We start from the raw sequence: 19,989 nt of genomic DNA, 5'->3' as shown, positions 1-19,989 counted from the left end.
GGCGGGCATTGTGTTGGGGTGATTGTGATTACAGGTCAAGTAGGTATCCAACAACATAGAAATTGTTCTCTGTTTTCTAACTCCGCTTGGGTATCATAAGACAGTGAGAAAGCCAAACATCCACAGCCCATCCCCATTTCAGCTATTATCATCGACATCTTGAGATACATCAACTCTCAATCCCTATTCTGCTTGACATTGACAGCCTGACAGGTAAAGTTTGGCAGCGCAGCCACCGCCCGGCCTTCACCGCGCCCTCAAAGCAATATTTGGTCCCCACTGATCGTTGGAACCCAACTACGGATGGACTGGCAAGATACATTATATACTACTGGAGGAAAAAGAAAAGGAAAACCGTGTACCGGGATGGATCCCGTGAGCCCTGCTTCACCAGTAGCCCCTCGCCCTTGACATAGAAGCCAGTGTCTTGGGGAATATGTGGGCTTCGGCTGTCGAGGCTGCGGGATCGATGGGCTATGACCCAGGTTGTGGTGGGCAAGCAGGTCATCAGCAGGGTTGCCGAGCTGGGAAACGGCTTTGGAGGAGGCTGCCGGTCGTGACAGACGCAGGTAGACAAAAGGTGGTAAATGAGGCCAAGGCAGTTGGCGGATAGGTTATTGGTTGGAGTTTTTGTCGAGGGACATCTCAACAGGTGGTGGTGGAACGTAGGGCGTTCATGGCTGTAAAGTTTCAATATATATAGTAAAGAAATAGAGAAACTGGTAAGAAAATAAAAGTTGGGAGGAAAGAGATATTGGAGGGAATGAGGATGCGTTTGGGTGATGAAAGGGAATTATGACAACGAAGGGACGGATGCTGCTTTTAACACGAGAACTAAGCAGGCAAGTTGGGCTTTTGAGAGTTGTTAGAGCTGGCTTTGGTTTTTCAGACTTGCGTTTACTCGGAAGATGGCGAGGGTCGAGTTCGGCGAGAAACATATACGAGACGAAACTTGCGTCTCCGAGAGCCCGATGTGACCAATTCCGTCATGTAATGATCCCCTAACAGGTTGTTTAGGAGCAGTGTGGAGTGGGTGTCTCTAGGAGCACGTTGAATGTCTCTTCATATTGCGTGAATCCATCCTCTGCCGCAAGACAAAATAACTCCAGATACAAATTAACCTACACAGAAAGCCTTCAGTGATTCCGAACAAAAAGATCGCTGTCCGAATCCATTCCATACCATAAACCATGTGCCTATTTCCTTGCAGTCCCAGTTGAATTACCAAGCAACCAAACACCCTAACCAAACACAACATGCCCGTTCCCAACAAAGAAATCAATCAGTATCCACTCTCCTCCCTCCGATTGTCACCGCCTTCCTTCCCCTTGGCAGACGTATCCGCAGTGGCGACCTCCTCATCGCCTCTCAGTTTTGCAAAGTAGCCCTTGATATCCTCGGCACTGATTGCCTGTCCGCTTTCGGCAAACTGCTGAAAGAACGGCTTCAACTTGTCCTTGAGATGGTTGTACGCCATCACACCTTCGATAGCTCTCACCCTATCAACATTCTTCAGTGCGGATTCTCCCCGCTCATAGAGGGAGTTGCTGCCCAATGTGGACCCGTTCTCCGACGCCTCTGGTGACACAGGTGGCTCATAGGTCTCTTCTTCCTCAAGAAGCTGGGGATGAGGGACGAGCAGAGGGAAGCAGGAAGAACAGCGACACAGCTTCTCTCGGAAGTCGGGCTTGCAGAAAAGAGAGAATTTGCCTGCGGGGGGCACTGGGGGTAGGGATAGAAGCTTGCAAGGCGGGGGAGCAGAAGGTGTAGCAGAGCGCTCTCTAGGACTCTCTTTGGATTCATCTTCATTCTTCACACGCTTGGATGTCTGAGAACCTGCCTCATCCTCATCACCGCCCAAGGCTTTGCGCTTCTTGGGAACATCGAGGTTGGCAGCGGCTGGTGTGGTGGTGGTGGCAGCAGGCACCTCGGTTTTGGTAGAGGCAGCCTCCTCAACTTTGAGCGTGGGCTCCTCTGTCTTGAAGTCCGTAGTGGCAGGAGCATCTGGAAGGGTCTCTTCGGCCGCTCCATCAGGCTTGAAGTGGACTGCAGGTAGAAATCCTTCGGTGCCGGCATATCGCTTGACCCAAGAGTAAGCCTCCACACACTTATAGCACAAGAAGGCTTCAAAGTTGTCTTCTTCAGGGAATCCAGGGGGAAGTGGGGGATCATCCTCCTCCTCTTCCTCGGTACCGTTCTGGGTCGGGAGCGCTTCAGAATCTTCCGAGATGGTCGGCAATGGGGCACTGGTGCCATCCTCCTTGTTCTGCTCTGTCTTCGGCTTCTTCTCTTTGGCCATCTTCTCGAACCACTTTGGACCCATTCCAACAACACAACCCGGGTGCCACCAGTCCTCGCCACAGCCTCCTGTGTCATATGTACCTAGACCCAAACACTGAAACATGGTTCCCTTTTGCTCAAAAGGATCGTAGTCACATTCGCAACCACAAAACCGATTGCGAAAGTTTTGGTTGTATTTGTTGTTTACATCGGGCTCCTGGGAGTGAACACCTCCTTTGGAGTTGGTTTCGGGATTTAGACGAAGGTTGCAAGGGCTTGTCGAAGGTAGTCGCGTGGTGCCACAGTCGCAGGTAAAGTTGCGCTTGTTGAAGATCTCGACGAGGGTGTGCTCGCCATGGCATTGCACCGAGCAGGCATAGCAGACGCCGGCGGCATTGTAGGGATCGGACGAGTTCGCGGGCGGGGGATTGCAAGTGAGGCAAGCAAATACTGCCTGTCGGAGAGGGCCGAGGGCATTGGTACAGTTCTCGATGCTCTATTAAGACACCATGGTTAGATCAGCGCACTGTGTTCAATGGGTCAAGAGTCGTACATAAGGAAGAGCCTCGCGCGCATCGGCCTCTAGCTGCATCTGGTCGCGCAAGAAACTAGAAAGTGGTGTTAGTAGTAATCACCACATCTTCCACCAGCATCATCATGAACATACTCGGCGGCAGTCTGCGAATCGCTCGACTTGTGCGACCCTATGCTGTCGCTGCGAGGCTTGTTGCGCGCGACTGAAGCATCCCCTCCATCCTCAGGAACGTCGGCGACGGAAACCGACTTGGGCGCCGAGGCAGGATCCATGATGAATTGTCAGGTATCAACGACAAAGTCAACCAGAACCAAAAACAAAAAAAGGTGGAAGGTGAGATGATAGATCGATTTCGATGATGGTTCTCTTCCGAGTCGCGCATCACTGTCGGAGCTTATCTTATCGCTAAAGTGCAGGGTAGATGCCAAGACCACTTAACGCGCCCTGGGCACCTCGACACGAAATCAACGCGAGATTCCAGGGGGGAAAGCAATCTGTGACGCGAGGCCCCTGTTCCCATTTTCCAATCCCCTCCACTGTGTGTTGCCGAATCGACCATTGTTGCCCACATCGTCTCTCTTTCAGGACAGGCTCATCCACCACTTCCCTCGTTTTTGTCGGAACGATAACGATACCCTTCCTTACTGCTATTACAGTCACATAACAACCGCAAACATGAGGTATGTTTTGTTTTACCGCTTGGTGCCCAGTCGAGAGATCAGGGGAAGAAAAATACAGCAACAATACGCCCCTGAAAATATCTTGACAAAAGTGACTTGAAGCTGACTTCGACACCTCCATAGCTCCCCACTTCGTGATAACCCGTCCTCCGCCAACCGTGGCGCACCAGCCCGGGGAAATAGAAAGCGCTCACGCACTAATGGTGAAGATGCGCCTTCTTCCATTGCGGGCGCCTCCAGCCCCGCCCTGCCCTCCTCCCCCCCGGCCTTCCACACCATCGCCCATGGCGCCGACGACGACGATGAGGTTGAGGAAGATGTTGAGATCCCGGATGACCTCGACGATTTGGATGAAGCCGCCGAGGATGATGTGGACCTGTTCAGGGATGGCTTTGAGCAAGATTACCGCAGCAGGGAGGACGATCGATATGAGGGCATTGATCTTGACGACGAGGGCGACTACGACGCCATGACTCTTGGTGACAGGCGACGTCTCGAGGCCCAGCTTAACCGCAGAGATCGAGAGGTTGCCAGGCGGCAACGTCTCCCTGCCGCTTTCCTTCCTGGTGAAGAAGACGGCGATATCGATCTCTCAGCCCAGCCTCGCCGTCGCAGACATCGCTACGATGAGGACCCTGATGAGGATATGGATGGTGATATCATGGATGAGGAGCTCTCACTCGAGGCCCTCCATGATGTCAAAGCTTCCAGTCTGACAGACTGGGTGTCTCAGCAGGCCGTCCAGCGCACAATCAAGAGAGAGTTCAAGGCCTTCCTCACAGAGTACATCGATGATAGCGGCTCGTCAGTTTACGGCAACCGCATCAGAACTCTTGGTGAGGTGAACGCTGAGACTCTCGAGGTTTCTTATGAGCACCTCTCCACTTCTAAGGCCATCTTGGCCTACTTCTTGGCCAACGCTCCTGCCGAGATGCTCAAGCTGTTCGACGAGGTTGCTATGGATGTCGTTCTGCTGCATTACCCCGATTACGAGCGTATCCACGCCGAGATTCACGTCCGCATCTTTGACCTTCCCGTTCACTACACCCTTCGCCAGCTTCGCCAGTCTCACCTCAACTGCCTTGTGCGTGTGAGCGGTGTGGTGACGAGAAGATCCGGCGTCTTCCCTCAGCTCAAGTACGTCAAGTTTGACTGTACCAAGTGCGGTGTCACACTCGGTCCCTTCCAGCAAGAGTCCAATGTCGAAGTCAAGGTGTCATACTGCCAGAGCTGCCAGTCTCGCGGCCCCTTCACTCTCAACTCGGAGAAGACCGTCTACAGAAACTACCAAAAGCTCACCCTCCAAGAATCGCCCGGCACAGTCCCTGCCGGTCGTCTTCCCCGTCACCGTGAGGTGATTCTCCTTTGGGATCTCATCGACAAGGCCAAGCCCGGTGAGGAGATCGAGGTGACCGGTATCTACCGCAATAGCTACGATGCCCAGCTCAACAACCGCAACGGCTTCCCGGTCTTTGCCACTATCCTCGAGGCCAACAACATCATCAAATCTCATGATCAGCTCGCTGGTTTCCGCATGACAGATGAAGACGAACATGAGATCCGTCGCCTGTCCAAGGATCCCCACATTGTGGACAAGATTATCAACTCTATTGCCCCAAGCATTTACGGACACACCGACATCAAAACCGCTGTCGCACTGTCTCTCTTTGGAGGTGTAGCCAAGGTTACCACGGGCGGGCACCGCGTCAGAGGAGACATCAATGTGTTGCTGCTCGGCGACCCAGGTACCGCCAAGTCCCAAGTTCTCAAGTATGTCGAAAAGACCGCCCACCGTGCCGTCTTTGCCACCGGTCAGGGTGCCTCCGCAGTCGGTCTGACAGCCTCGGTCCGCCGCGACCCTCTCACCAGCGAGTGGACGTTGGAAGGCGGCGCCCTTGTCCTGGCAGACAAGGGAACCTGCCTGATTGACGAGTTCGACAAGATGAACGACCAGGACAGAACATCCATCCACGAAGCCATGGAGCAACAGACCATTTCCATCTCCAAGGCTGGTATCGTGACTACCCTGCAGGCTAGGTGCGGCATCATTGCCGCCGCCAACCCCATTGGCGGGCGATACAACTCTTCCATCCCCTTCAGCGCCAACGTCGAACTCACCGAGCCGATTCTGTCCCGTTTTGACATTTTGTGCGTGGTGAGGGACACGGTCGAGCCGGAGGAGGACGAAAGGCTGGCCAAGTTTATTGTTGGGTCACATTCGAGAAGTCATCCGCTGTCCCAGTCGCAGGCGGCTAACCCCCAGAATGGCGGGCAGTCGATGGAGGTGGAGCATGATTCTGCCCAGCAAGAGACGCAACAGAATGGGATCAAGAAGGAGGACCAGATCCCGCAGGAGCTGCTGAGGAAGTACATCTTGTACGCGAGGGAGAAGTGCTCGCCAAAGCTGTATCACATTGATGACGACAAAGTGGCGAGGTTGTTTGCTGACATGAGGAGGGAGAGTTTGGCGACGGGGGCTTATCCTATTACTGTATGTTCCCTTTCTCCCCCTTTTATCAACCTTGGTCATGCAGTTTGCTAACATTAGGTGATATAGGTCCGTCATCTGGAGGCTATCATCCGTATCGCGGAAGCTTTCTGCAAGATGAGGTTGAGCGAGTACTGCTCTGCGCAGGATATTGACCGGGCGATTGCCGTCACGGTGGAGAGTTTTGTGGGGAGTCAGAAGGTCAGCTGCAAGAAGGCGCTGGCGAGGGCTTTTGCAAAGTATACGCTTGCTCGGCCGGGGGCTACGAACGGGACGCAGTTGCAGGGGAGGAGGGGGAGGGCGGCTGTAAGGGCTTGAAACAGTATGGGAGGATGAGGTTTGATTGGTGCATGATGAGTTTTATGTATAGCGGATACTGTGGGATATGGGATAGGCCGGGTTGGGAAGAGGGTTTAGTTTATTATTTAAATTATATATCCTTGTTTTGTTTTACGACTTTTGTCGATGGGTTGTTGTGCTTTGTGACTTTGTTGGATGATGGTATTGGAATGAGGTATGGGGTGAATATTGTGCTGTGTTGCTGCAGTGGTGAGGCCTGATGTTGTTATTGTTGTGATACTCTTATGGTTGTGATGTTGTTATAATAGTAGTAATGCTGTCGTTGTGTCGACTAGTAGTTGTTGAGCAGCAGGTGGTGATGATTGGCTTGAAATACTGCAAAGTTGCAGCTTTGGCGCCGTGAAAGTCGAACGCAGTGGTGATGGTAGCAAGTTTGGACAGAACTACAGGTAGAAAGTCGTTGGCCGACGACGACGCGGTTGGTGACAGCAGGGTTGCAGGCAAGAGCAGCAGTGGTGATGATGGTCAACAACAACGACCTCAGTGGCAGAATGGTCATGAAGCTGGGTCATGGGAATAAGAGCAACAATGGCAGGCAGCTACGTCGAGGGAATGGACTGGGAGTCGCATGCCGGGCATCAGGATGGCCACTTATCAGGCACACACGAGACACGACCGTACCACCCTTGATATAGAAGGTCCAGCAAGTAATTATCACCGAAGCAAGCAACTGTCTTGGCGTGGTCAAGTGGTTAGCTTGTGGAAGTAACTTGGACAAACAAGGGAAGGTCATGGCGTGGTCATGATCTCCTGGTGGTCACGGGTTCGATCCTGAGTAAAACGTGTTTTCGTAGCGCTCTACTTCAGCGTGGTTGGAGTTAGGTCGTGAGCTTTTTGCGACTTTACGACCTTTTTCCTTGACTTTGTACAGCCAACTTTCTTTATCATATTGATTAAGAGACGTGATGATTAAGGGAAACATTGTTGATCATGATCTGAATGTTCTAGAGCCTCGCCTTGCTGCCCTTGAAGTTTGGCTTGATGGGAATCTTGGGGTGGCCACCATCCAACGACAGCCCAGTCACCTTCTCCAACTCCTCAACTGCCTCATATGCTCTGCCTAATGGTACCTTGATGGTCTGAAATCCAGCCTGCTTTGCAGCTTTCAAGTTCTCTCCAATGTCATCCAGAAACGTGATTTCATTCGTCTTTACTCCTGACGACCACCCTCCCGCCTGACCTCTTGCCGTGCCCGCGTTCGCCTTCGCAAACTCATTCACCTTTTCCAACGCATACTGATAAATCTTCGGGTCGGGCTTGCGAAGTCCAACATGAGCTGACGACACAAAAACATCGAACTGACTGCGGAGGGGGTCATCCATGAAGTTCTCCTGATACAAGTCATGGCCTGATGGGAAGATGACAGTGTTGCTGAGAGCAGCAATGATGAACTTGCCGCTGGCTTTAAGAGCCTTCAGGGCTGGGAACATCCACGGGTCCGGTGCCCTAGCAGATTTCATCATGTCGTTGAACAACCATTGCCCATCAAGCTTGGGAAGGGGAGGAATCTCTTTTGGCAAAGCAGGGTTCTTGGCTTGCTGGGCTTGGTAGAATGCCTTCCACCGGGCCGGGTCGTGAAGATCTTGGTTGAACCCGTCGAAGAAGGAGGCGTCCATTGGGATGTCGCCTCTTTCTAGGCGGTGCCAGAATCCGGTAGGAGCAGTCTTGGAGAGGGAGTAGTTGACCCATCCTGGGGGGATGCCAAGTGACAGCTCGTAATCGAGGATGGATTGGAAGGGTGAGATGACCTGTGATTGTTAGGATCATCTACGTCTAGACGGCACATGAAGAGTGGAGAGACAAGCATACACAAACACCCCCAATATCAAATAAGAGAACCTTTGGCTTGGGAGTCGAAGATACGGGTGCCATGGCGTCGATTTCGTCAAGGATGTATTCGACGGGAAACTCTTCTGGTTCCATTTGCAACTATCAGGAGTTTACGAGACAAACCGCCGACTGATTATGTATGGACAAGCATCACCCACCACATCTACCCTTTGACAACACCGGCATGGAAGCTGAAAGCCGGAGCCGACGAAGTGAACCTCGGCTTCGGTCTGGGGTTGGGTTTGGAGAACAGATGACATAAGCGGGCTTGGATGAAGGGCTGAACTGCACCAAGGGTTAGGGTCACAAGCCCCTTATGGCCTGCCCCACCTTCGTCACCCAACGCAGTTTCGCACACGCCCTACTCTGGAAAGCTGTGGGGCCAAATTTTGCGCCCACAAATGCTTGCCGTCGTGGAATAATCCAACCTCCCCTCCCACTTGTCGACAAACCCCGAGCCCTGTGAGTATCGCATCGCCCAGCGAAACAACAGTCAAAATGGTAAGTTGATACAGCCATTTGTAATTGCCGTTGCCATTGGCATCGCTGTCGTTTTCACCTGCACCCGAACGAGTCGAGAGATCTGGGGAATTGGATAGAGTCAACGCAAGATGCTTCGGAGGAGGATAAAAAAAAATATATCTGAAGCGATAATTGCTGACTCGGGGATTTCTGAATTCAGGCCTTCCACAAGCTTGTGAAAAACAGCGCGTACTACAGGTAAGTTTCTCACGTCCTGGCCATTCTCGAGACTTTCTGGTGATTTTTGCTGATCTTGTCTCGAAACACAGCCGCTTCCAGACCAAGTACAAGCGCAGAAGAGAGGGAAAGACCGACTACTATGCTCGCAAGCGCCTGGTCACCCAGGCCAAGAACAAGTACAACGCCCCCAAGTACAGACTCGTTGTCCGCTTCTCCAACCGCGACATCATCACCCAGATCGTCACCTCCGAGATCACCGGTGACAAGATCTTCGCTGCCGCCTACTCCCACGAGCTCCGCGCCTATGGTATCGAGCACGGTCTTACCAACTGGGCCGCTGCCTACGCCACTGGTCTCCTCCTCGCCCGCCGCGTCTTGAAGAAGCTCGGCCTCGATGAGCAGTTCGCCGGTGTTGAGGAGGCCGATGGTGAGTACACTCTCACCGAGGCCACCGAGACCGACGATGGCGAGCGCCGCCCCTTCAAGGCCTTCCTTGATGTCGGTCTCTCCCGCACCTCCACCGGTGCCCGTGTCTTCGGTGTCATGAAGGGTGCCTCCGACGGTGGTATCCTCGTCCCCCACTCCGAGAACCGCTTCCCCGGTTTCGACATGGAGTCCGAGGAGCTCGATGCCGAGACCCTCAAGAAGTACATCTTCGGCGGTCACGTCGCTGAGTACATGGAGACCCTCGCCGACGACGATGAGGAGCGCTACAAGGGCCAGTTCGTCAAGTACATCGAGGACGACCTTGAGGCCGACTCCCTCGAGGACCTCTATGCCGAGGCCCACAAGTCCATCCGCGAGGACCCCTTCAAGAAGTACGAGTCCGACGCGCCCAAGAAGACCAAGGAGGAGTGGAAGGCCGAGTCCAAGAAGTACCGCCAGTCCAAGCTCACCCACGAGCAGCGCAAGGCTGGTGTCCAGGAGCGCATTGCCGCCCTTCTTCAGGAGTAAATTGGTGGTTTTTGCTAGGGACTGGTTGTATCGTCTGGGCTCAAGATGGCAGCATATTCTTTAGGAGTTTAAGTGCATCCACAAAAAGATGGACGGGCACATGGGGCAATGACCAGGGTTCACCAAAAGCCAAATCACTTTTCTCATGCATCTTTGACTGACTGGCGAACCAACCGAACGTTGACGCCATTATGTGATCATGTGATGTACTTCCTTGTTGAAGCTGTTGGTAGAGCCTTTGCAAGCCGCCGCAAGCCGTTGATATGGAATGTGTATGTAGTCAGGTACTACAGAGAGTACTCAGCCATTCGGCTTTCTCAGTTTCGAGGGGCACCTCGGCCTAAATGGAATGTTTCTAATTGACAGTTGAGGACAAGATATGGTGTCGCCAACCCAAAAGCAGTTCCAGACCGAGCACCTGGAGGCGTGGGTGAGGGTTATGAGGTCATGCGGGGTACTCTCACAGCATGATCGTCTGAGCAAGGGACTATGAGCTGCAAGTGATACCGAGTTGGTGGTGTGTTCCTTTCACTGGTTGGTGGTAGAAAGCTCAGATGAGGAATTGTGTTCCCCTCAAACATGCGTGATGGGAAACTGGATGCAGTGGGTTGTCTTGGTGAGCGGTGCACGATGTGGTCAACTTGCAGACGCCAGAGTGGAATTGCCGTTCCAGGGAACATGGGGTTAGCACCGTCCGGCCTTGGCGTGGGTGCCCCGGATAGAGTTTCGGGACCCCTGAAATCGCGCTGTTTGTTGAATTGGGATGTGGATGGATGAATTATAAAGAAAATGAATGATGAGAAGAGAAGCTTCTCGCTTTGTGGTGAACAGACGCACACACATACACTCGTCAGTGGTATCACATACGAGTCAACATGAGGGGCAAGGGCACGGGATGGGTGGTAACCGCAAATCTGGGGAACCGCTGAATACCGATCACTTGCCGTTACCAGACAGGCCCAAAGTTTGCCATGGTTATGATGCTGCTTCTCTCTCTAGAGTTGCGGGGGTTGAGGTGCAGAAACCGCCACCAGTTCGTTTCGTTTCCGTTCGCTCGCTCGTGGGCTTCGGCCGACGTATGTGCACGTCCAGAAAGGGCCCAATTTCCGGTGTCCGATCTGCGAATTCTCTCATGTTTTCCTGGATGGACCCAAGATGATAATTAGTGGGAGGCTCCCACCATGCCTCCGTGCCCAGGTGCCCGCTATGTCAGTTCGGCCGGTCCGGTCTTGTCTCTCTTGCTCTTGACTTGACCTGAATAGCTCCTCCCATCTTTTTGGCAATCGCCTCTTTCTTTTATCGTCACTTGATCGTGTACTCTACTTTACGGGGCAATTACCGAGCTGTAACCAGGGTGTGGCATACATTGGCATCGTGAGACATACATACAGGGCCCTTACTGAGCGAGTCGCCCCCCTCCCGTCTCCCGCCATAACCCCCCCTCGCATCCAAGCACCTCCCACCTCTCCCGTCATCTGGATCGGTGCAGCACTGCATCCCAATACTGCGTCAACCCCCTTCCACCAGTGATACCTTCCGCTTCACCGCAACGGTGAGCTCAGCCACTTCTCCTGCAGAGAACGGTCACACATACGGGAGACAACTGTAGCGGGAGTGATTTGATCCGGCACGCGCGCGAACCACTACAAATCGGGCATTTCCAATCCGTTCAGCTCGGCGCCGCCCTTTTCTGGGTCAGCAGTGAAAGACAGCCGGGCCGCCACCACCAACACCAACACCACCACTTTACCTCATCCTCGCCTCACAATCCCACCGGACCACCCCGACCTCAGTCTGCCCTACCGTGGTTGCGCACCTCAAGCTGTCGACGGCGACGGCCAGCTTTACGTTTGAACATATACTGGGACACATACCAACCGGACTATGGCAGCCATTCATGTCATGACTGGCAACTGGACCTCGTGACGGACGGAACCCCGCGACAAAGGAAAAAAAGCACGACGTCGTTCCAACAGAGAGGCTTTAGACCGCGATAGCACCGGGCCCAACGTTGAAACGATCACATCCCACCTCTTCCCTACTTATCGTCCTACTCGCCTTCCTCCCGGCTATCACACCTTTTACACCGAGAAGAAAATCACCACTTACACCTGATACAACCCGGAACAAGCGACGAGGATAGGGGAATGCAATAGCAATAAAAGAAACAACAACCCGCCCCCTCGAGACAACATGGAGCACATACACAGCCTCGACGTGAGCTGGATGACCCACGGGAATCCTAAAGGTTTGTGCACAATTGGACCCCTGGTGGCCTGAACATGCGCCATGTATATCGTGAATGGGAATTGTCCAGCTAACAGCAAGTTCCTTTGACCTTTCTCCAGACAGACCCGTGAGACCACTACTCGGCCGTCAAAGATCACTCTCGAACCCAGCGCCCTTGGACTCGCCCACCCCCGCAGCGACTACCAACGGCCATGGTAGGAACGACAGCACTCAGGCGGCACAAGGCACGCCAAACGTGGCACCAAGTCCAAACCGACCAGCGCTTGGGACAAGAACGAGTTCAGACGAAAAGCGAATACCCCAACCTGCCGTTCCCCATCCCCCTCAGCGAAGGGGCTCCTGGTTCTCCAATATCTCGCAGAAATTCAGCTCGAGCAACGGTGCGACACAAAGCCCCCCTGTGGCGAATACTGCTTCTCCCAAGCCCGCCGAGTTCTCTGTTCCAAAAGCCAACCCAGCCAAGCAGGCCGTTCTACAACATGCGGCGAAACCAGAGGGCGAGGGTCCCTATACCCCTGCTCCGCCGCGAGGCTCTCAGACAAATGGGCTCCTACACGTATTTCGAAGATTATCATCGTCAACTTCTAGCGGAAGTTTGAATCCGACGTTCAAAGCTCACAATCATGGACTGGTGGAAAGGCAGGTGCTGAATGTGGACCGGAATCGGGAGCGCTGCGCCATCTCAGGGTTGAACCAGGCCAAGCTGAGGAGGGTGGCGTTTTGCGTCGACGTGGAGATTGCTCCAATGCCCAAATACATTGACGAAATGGACGAGCGAAAAGCAAAGGACAAAGCGGCCAAGGAAATGAAAAAGAAACTCAAGGAGAAGGGCGAGGCGGAAGCTCTCAAGAACCTCAAAGCGGTGGAATGCCAAAAGGAAGTTGATGGTTCCATCAAAGCCACGGGGGAAGAAGTACCGAAGGAACCCGCCACAGAGGGCACATCCTCAACTCCACGCCTGTGCACCTCGCCAGCTGCAGCTTCGCCAATACCAATATCTTCTGCTGCTTCAGCATCCGACGCAAGGAAGAAAGAAAAGAAGAAGAAGAGCGAGGAAGACCGCAAGGCCCGCAAGGAACGGAAACGGCGGCAGGCGGAGGCCAACGGAACTGTTCCTATGGAGCTCTATTACAACTCTGATTCTGATTCCTCCACGTCCGCCAACGGCGGGAGTTATCGACCTGAAACACCTGCCGGACTTGCAAATCCACCTCAAACGATGCCCACTACCAACCCAGTTAGGATATACCGCCGGTGCTGTCAGCTGCGGGAGACACATATTCTTAAGAAGATAACCGAACAGCTGATGGACCCGGCCAACTTTTCTGCTGAGACGGGTATGGTTGAGAAGCTGGATTTGACGGGCTACTACATGGCGCTGCCCGATCTGGTGACGTTGGGTGATTACCTCGCTGTTGTCCCCGTCAGAGAGCTGATTCTGGTGGACTGCTCCTTGGCAGATGAAGGGCTCAGAGTTATCCTGGCTGGCTTGCTAGCAGCGAGAAAAACCAAGGTTCCGTCACCACTAAAACGAAGGAGACAGTTGCAACTACAGCAGCAGAAATCATCAACTGGCACCGTCGATGGGCTCATAGAGCAAGGCGGTGTCGTTGAGCGGCTGGTGCTTAGCAACAACAGAATCGGCCCGGAGGGCTGGAGGCACATATGCTTGTTTATCTATCTTTGCAGGACCCTCAAGGTCCTGGACTTGAGCGGGATTCAGTTCCCACGACATGTCTGCGTTCCCCTGCCGGATGGGCAACAACCACCTCCTCAAGCTCTGTGCTCGCTCTTTGCGAAGTCATTAGGGGAAAGACTGGGGGGGTCAACACTTACTCTGCTAAGTATGGCGCAAACAGGACTGTCTACACCTCAGCTGGCAGCCGTCATCGACGGTGCTATCAAATGTGGAATTAAGAGGTTGAATCTGGCGCACAATGATATTGACTCGGAGGGCCTGGCCCACGTGGCGAGATTCCTGAAGAGCAACCAGTGTGAGGGCCTTGATTTGGGTGGGAATGACCTTCGGGACAAGCTGGGAATACTGGCCGATTCACTCGAGGTGGAAACATGCCCTCTTTGGGCGCTCAGCCTGGCTGACTGCAATCTGGAGCCGTCGAGTCTGTGCAAGCTGTTCCCTACACTGGTGAAGCTGGATCACTTGAGGTTTATCGACTTGAGCCATAACCATGAGCTCTTCAGCTCAGACCCGAGCGCGGTGGCTGTTCTGAGAAGATATCTTCCCAAGTTTGCTTGCCTCAAGCGCATCCATCTGGCGGATTGCACACTTAGTGCTGAGCAAGCCATTGCTCTGGCAGAAATCCTGCCGGAGGTTACTGGCTTGGCACATATCAGCTTCCTGCAAAACAAGGACCTTGTCGAGCTCACGACAAGTGCGAATTCTGAAGAGAAACAAGAAGAGGCATGTGCCCTGTTTGCATCGCTCCTCGCTGCCGCCAGGGTTTCAACCAGCCTGGTGGCAGTTGATATCGAGGTACCCAGCGAGCAATCGAGTGATTTGGTCAAGGCCATGGCCAAGCAAGTCGTCGCGTATGGGTTGAGAAACATGGAGCTTGCTACTGCTTTGCAGACCGCTACATCAGCAACAACGCCTGCACCAACAGCTGAGGAGGGCTTGCTGTCGGGTAGCTTCAAGGCCGAGCCCGAATATCCCGATGTCCTGCAACGGCTGGTTGGACACGATGTCATGCTCTCTTTGGATGCTGATGCAGATGTTGATGCCGCTCCGGATAACGACTATGTCATCGGCGGCACTGGAGTCGTCAAGGCTCTTGCTTGCTGCCTCAAGAACAGGGGCGATGATATTTCTTCGCATTCTGTCCCTGAACTGTTGGCTGGTGAGGTGGATCAGGTTTCCTTGGGAGACGGTGAGAAGGAACCTACCACTGCGGTGGCCAAGGCCAAGGATACGAGCAAGCACCTGCTGCTCAGCGCTCGCAAGATCCGCTTGAGGCTCCAGCCTGCTATCGTCAAAGCCAAGATGGCGGCGAATGATAGCCACAATTATCGTACGTGCCTCTCTTTACAGTCCTATAGGAATACTCTGATGCTAACAGTAGTCGCAGACCGTCTCATGTTCTTGGATAATACCCTACATGGCATCATCAAGCGCTTTGAAGACGAGTTCCCCGACACCCGCCTGTCAGCAGCCGACGACTCGGGCGTGGACACCGCCAGCACCACTGCCGGAAACGACAAGGGCGATGCCGCTTCCTTTTCTTCCCTTGACAACGCTAATGGCAAATCATCCAGCCTGGCATCTGGTCCTACTCCCCCTCTCCCAACTGACTCGGACCTCTCAGCCAATTATACAGCTGCCATTATTTCCGACGCCGAAGACGACGCCGTTGCTCAATCACGCGAGTCCCGCAAGGCCCTCTCTCGCTCCAACTCGATCATTTCTTTGTCTTCCAAGGCGCTCGCAGATGAAGAGGCGCGCGTTCTCCGGGCGGGTCACAAATTCCGTGCTGGAATCGTGGCTCTCCGTCCTGAGCACTACAATGCCGCGCTTTTGAGTTCGGGAGTCGAAGAAGTCGGGGCGGATCCCAACCATGCTAGGTTACTACACGAGTTGCTGGATGAGATGGGTGACGCCGACCTGAAGAAGGAAGCAGAAGAGAGAGGCGTGGTCCAGGTGTTCCAGGAGAGGAGGCGAGATATACTCAAGAGACTGAGGGAGGCCGATCCCCAGCATTGGGACAGTTTTGTGGAGAGTCAGGTCATGGCAAGGAAGAATGTGGGGTTGCCTGAGCCGGAGGAGAGGAAGATCAAGGAGCAGGGTGTTATTGATGAGGAGGCGATTGAGGATTAAAGGTTTATATTTATTTTTAAGAAAGCATAGCATTTTGGTTCTGAGAGTTGATTATATTCGTCTTGGGAGGGGAGGAGTCAGATATTGCATACACGGCGCGGATGGGGGGTGATTATCGGAGGAGTGGCGACGGACATGGAATATATCTATGAACGTGGATTCTCTTGCAGATGTCATTTTTGTTAGTCGATGAGTTGCCTCAAGAAGCTTTCAACACACATGGGTATTATCTACTTTCAAGTTAGACATGGTTAGAGCTGGTCAATGTACACGTTAATCTATAGTCGAAGGCAATCCACTTTGCTCAAACTTTTGTATCACGATTAAAACAGATTATGGTCATAAACATATATCATTTCAACACACACCAAAACACCGATAACTCTAACCGTCAAAACTCCCAAAGATGAACACCCCTTTCCCTCCCCCCTCGCCAAATCATGACAAGATACTCTAGTCGCGCCGCCCGCAGTATACAATACAACCCTTTTCAAGGCCTCTTCCACGCCGGCCTTGTCTGGAGCCATGACCCTCCTCCGCCTTTTTCCGGGCTGGGAGTTTTCTTGCTCGGACTTACAGTCTTGCCACATGGTTGTCTCTCGACCGGTCTCACAGTCCTCACAAGTGTTTTGCCCTGTTTGACACCACCCGAAGAAGGCGTCTTCCTCACGCTTCCCCCCTGCCCTTTCTCATCAGCCCGCCGATCCGCTTTCACGTCTACTACTTTCTCCTCTTCCTCTCCTTTCCTCCTATCCTGCCCCGGTGGTCTCAAACCCTCACTCTCCTCTTTTCCAGCCTCCTAAGCCCTTGAAGCAGAAAACGAAACATTCACACTCCCCACATTCCCTCCCTGCTGCTGCTGCTGCTGTTGTTGTTGTTGTTTCTCCCCACCAACAGCCGAAACAGCACTCCCCCCAGCCCCAGCCTTCCCACTCTTCCTCCTAACCGGCTGATACACATCATTAAAGTTCATCGACACCCCCAGGAAGCGCATGTCCACATCAGGCTGATACGCCAGATCCCCCAGCAAGATCTGCAGCCTCTGCCTGAAACTCACCCCTAACTGCTTCAGCCGTTCCTGCAGCGCGGGGAACTCGCTCTTAATATTGTTGTTCCCTCCCACTCCCCCGGCAGAACCAAAAAAGGGATCGTCCGGCCCGACAGAACTCTCCATGTCTCCCGAATTGGGCCGGTGTTTTCGCAGCAGCGAGACCGTGTCGACTTCTTGTCTGCGGGTAAAGTCAGACACCGACCACGAGTATAACCCGTCCACGCTGTCTCTGTAGTCGAGCATGTTTCGCAGCAGGAGCGACAGCTGCACCATGTACGAGTTGCGGTCTTCAACTTCTGATGCGTCACGGCCCAACGAGGCGGCTTCCTTTTGCGCGTCGTGGTGCTGTCTCCGGCGGGCACCGAGAAGTCCTTTGTGGGTGATGGAGGTGAGGTACTTGGTGTGAGCCGTGATCAAGTCATCCAGTGTGCAGTCTTCTTTTCGGATGTTCTTCTGCAGCTCCCCCCAACTGGACTCGATGACTTCAAACAAAATGTAGTATTGCAGTTGACCAACAAAATGGATCATCTCCGCGAGAGTTCCCCTGGTGGATTTCCACGTCTGGAGGACTGTCTCGTCGTTGGATTGCAGCACTCCCCTCGCGCCCGTCATGCATTTTCTCCAGGTGGATGCCAGAGCAAACTCGACGCGTTTGATCCGCCAGAGAAAGTTGAAGACTTTGAGGTACTGACGGTTTCCCCATTCGGTGACTACCACATCGACAGGGGCATCGATTTTGTATTCGAGCGTGAAACAATCCCAGCCAATATCGCCGTGGCTCAGTTGAAGCATACGGGCGTCTAGGCGGCGGAGGACCTCGTCGGAATCATACTGGGCGTTGGAGCCGCGGATGGCGTGTTCGAGCTGGGCAGTGAGGGTGTGGCGGTATTGTGCGCCAGCTGGGCGGTCGAGGTTCGCGGCGAGGGATTCCATCAGCAAGGCGATAAAGTCGCCCTGGCCGAGAAGGATATAGTTCTTCAGGGCTTGGAGGTGGTCAAACAGACGGAAGCGGGTGTTCATGAGCGTCATGAGGCGCTGCATGGTGGTCTTGTAGGCGTCGTCGATCCACTTCTCGAGCGTGGCCGTGTCGCCGTACTTGAGCTCCTTTGACGAGGTTTTGCTATAGGCGTCGACCCACTGGCTGTCGCCGCAGCTGTGGCGGATGAAGTTGAGGGACTTTCCAATCAAAAAGACCTTTTGGGCAAAGTCGGGGGTCATGATACTGGGTACCATGGCGTCGACGACTTCGTACTTGGAGTTCCACACACTAGCTTGGCCCTTGGCCTTGGACTCGTTTTGTTTCTCATTGTTGGGGTTTTGTTCGCGGACGAAGAACTCCAGATGGGGATCCGATAGCTCACCGTCGTATATCCAACGCCGAAGAATGTCGTAAAACGGCCGGGTGACGTCGGCCAGCAAGCGTTCAGCAAAAGCAGCCACCACGGGGTCACCATGAGAGGTAGAAAAGCCGTGGATCAGACTGATCAGTTGTCCGCCTTGTTTACTATAACTCTCCTCTGATATCAAAGACATCAGCCGCAAGCCCATGGTCGCCTCTCTCGTCCAAACAACGCATCTCTTCAACGTGACACCGGCTTTCCCGATGCCGCCTCGTGGTGCTGCCTCATCAAGGGATGACAATGCCCGTCGAATCTGCGCCTCCAGTGTTGCCACAAGAGTGAGATATGACCGAAGCTCATTGTTGATGGCTGCCCGCAAGCTCTGGCCGAGTAACCCCTTTGCTTGTGACTTGACAAAATTTGCAAGCCCTCGATATAATAATGAAGGCTCGGCCAAAGTGTGCAACAGTGACACTATTGGTACAGGCAAAGTTGGCGGCAGTTTCAAAACAGTATCCCTGGTGAAGGGAAGAGTTGTTGATGATAATCCCTGAAGAGTGAAAGGAAGGTCTCTCAACAGACCCATTTCAGAAGGCTCAAACTCCAATGAGTTGTCTGCGAGCAAGTTTGACTTGATTGAAACGTCCCTTGTGCTCTTCTTGGTAGATCCGTCTACCGCACCAGGCTGCGAGCGAGCTTCTTCGGCATTGGTGTTTCGCCGTGGCCTTTCGGTTGGGAGCTTCTTCAAACCACCTGGGGCAAACACATTGTTTACGGCCTCTTCTTCTGATACCAGTGGTGGTGCGGGTGTCGACGTTTTTGACTCTGCTATTGCCGTCGACCGGCCTGTTGCTCGTCCCGCCGCCCGCTGTGTTACTGATTCACGGAAGTTTGGCTCGCGAGAAGCTGGCTCTCGGAAACTTGGCTCTGCCGGTACTGGCCCTTGGTAGTTCTCTGCCTCTACCTGGTTCTCTTCCTGCTCCCGAAGGATCTGCGCTTGAAGTTCTCGGTCCCGGAAGCTTGGCTCCCGCGATGTCAACCCATGTGGTGCTGCTGGCTGCCTTGGTAGTGGTGGAGGCTCATTGGGATTAGGCGAGTCAGAGAGCTGATATAGGAGATATAAAATGGCCCATTTTTGGTTCAGGACTGGCAGTGACAAAAGTCGGGTATAGAGGTTGGAGAAGCGTAGGGCCTGGCTAGGGTTGCTGTGTATGAGCTTCCGCTTGATGAGGTCCGAAGCATGGTTTACGTCGGCCGATATCGAGGGAGAATTGGGCCTGTTGCTTTCTAATTAGCTTTGTCTAGGCCAAAAGAGTATCAGATGAAAAATGCTCACCGCTCAAAAATGGCCCGGACAAGCTCAAAGCAAGCATCATGCCTCTCTTGAGCTGTCTGCTCGTCGTCGTGGGGGTTGCTGGGCACCAGGTGGGTGATCAGACTGTCGATTGCATTCGAGATTCGATTGCGCGGGGCGTGAGGCATGATTGCATTGTGTCAATGTCAACCCAGTGCCGTTCGTAATCAAGCTCTTTTGTAGGCGGTGGTAATGTTTAGTGCTGCATTATTGACTTGAATATTGGTGGATTGGTCGCGACCTAGGATACAAGACAGGACGTGACGAGGGGTCGTCGTCCAGTGTAAAAGGGCTGCCAAGAATGGTACAAAGCTGCCCTGGGGCCGGGACCAG

General features: G+C 53.5%; 6 protein-coding genes across 6 annotated transcripts; 3 read left to right on the top strand and 3 right to left on the bottom strand.

The window, feature by feature from the left end:
* Window positions 1–19: 19 nt before the first annotated feature.
* On the bottom strand, window positions 20–3,221 carry QC763_212870 (uncharacterized protein). The gene is made up of 3 exons (XM_062910329.1): window positions 2,948–3,221; window positions 2,834–2,888; window positions 20–2,776 (listed from the first exon to the last, which is right to left on the bottom strand). Exons 1-3 carry the CDS (start codon window positions 3,085–3,087, stop codon window positions 1,283–1,285), a joined length of 1,689 nt encoding a protein of 562 aa, XP_062769234.1. The 5' UTR covers window positions 3,088–3,221; the 3' UTR covers window positions 20–1,282.
* Window positions 2,528–6,301, top strand: MCM2 (MCM DNA helicase complex subunit; the record flags this gene model as incomplete). The annotated part of the gene is made up of 3 exons (XM_062905664.1): window positions 2,528–3,495; window positions 3,619–5,986; window positions 6,053–6,301. The coding sequence occupies exons 1-3, from the start codon at window positions 3,491–3,493 to the stop codon at window positions 6,299–6,301; spliced, it is 2,622 nt and encodes an 873-aa protein (XP_062769233.1). The 5' UTR covers window positions 2,528–3,490.
* An 826-nt stretch (window positions 6,302–7,127) lies between these two features.
* Window positions 7,128–9,972, bottom strand: QC763_212850 (uncharacterized protein). Its single transcript, XM_062910328.1, has 2 exons — window positions 8,153–9,972; window positions 7,128–8,091 (listed from the first exon to the last, which is right to left on the bottom strand). The coding sequence occupies exons 1-2, from the start codon at window positions 8,264–8,266 to the stop codon at window positions 7,288–7,290; spliced, it is 918 nt and encodes a 305-aa protein (XP_062769231.1). The 5' UTR covers window positions 8,267–9,972; the 3' UTR covers window positions 7,128–7,287.
* On the top strand, window positions 8,084–9,829 carry RPL5 (60S ribosomal protein L5; the record flags this gene model as incomplete). Its single annotated transcript, XM_062910327.1, has 3 exons — window positions 8,084–8,674; window positions 8,856–8,893; window positions 8,965–9,829. The coding sequence occupies exons 1-3, from the start codon at window positions 8,672–8,674 to the stop codon at window positions 9,827–9,829; spliced, it is 906 nt and encodes a 301-aa protein (XP_062769232.1). The 5' UTR covers window positions 8,084–8,671.
* Window positions 9,973–12,022: 2,050 nt separating the features above from the next.
* MHP1 (Microtubules assembly and stabilization protein) lies at window positions 12,023–16,267 on the top strand (the record flags this gene model as incomplete). Its single annotated transcript, XM_062910326.1, has 3 exons — window positions 12,023–12,077; window positions 12,178–15,108; window positions 15,166–16,267. The coding sequence occupies 3 exons, from the start codon at window positions 12,023–12,025 to the stop codon at window positions 15,909–15,911; spliced, it is 3,732 nt and encodes a 1,243-aa protein (XP_062769230.1). The 3' UTR covers window positions 15,912–16,267.
* SPC98 (Microtubule-nucleating Tub4p (gamma-tubulin) complex component) lies at window positions 16,248–19,949 on the bottom strand. Its single transcript, XM_062910325.1, has 2 exons — window positions 19,639–19,949; window positions 16,248–19,579 (listed from the first exon to the last, which is right to left on the bottom strand). Exons 1-2 carry the CDS (start codon window positions 19,782–19,784, stop codon window positions 16,711–16,713), a joined length of 3,015 nt encoding a protein of 1,004 aa, XP_062769229.1. The 5' UTR covers window positions 19,785–19,949; the 3' UTR covers window positions 16,248–16,710.
* Between the last annotated feature and the right edge of the window lie 40 nt (window positions 19,950–19,989).

The sequence above is a fragment of the Podospora pseudopauciseta genome (genome assembly GCF_035222475.1).
Source record: "Podospora pseudopauciseta strain CBS 411.78 chromosome 2 map unlocalized CBS411.78m_2, whole genome shotgun sequence".
NCBI classification, from domain to species: Eukaryota; Fungi; Ascomycota; class Sordariomycetes; order Sordariales; family Podosporaceae; genus Podospora; species Podospora pseudopauciseta.
This window is presented reverse-complemented; position numbering and strand designations above follow the sequence as displayed.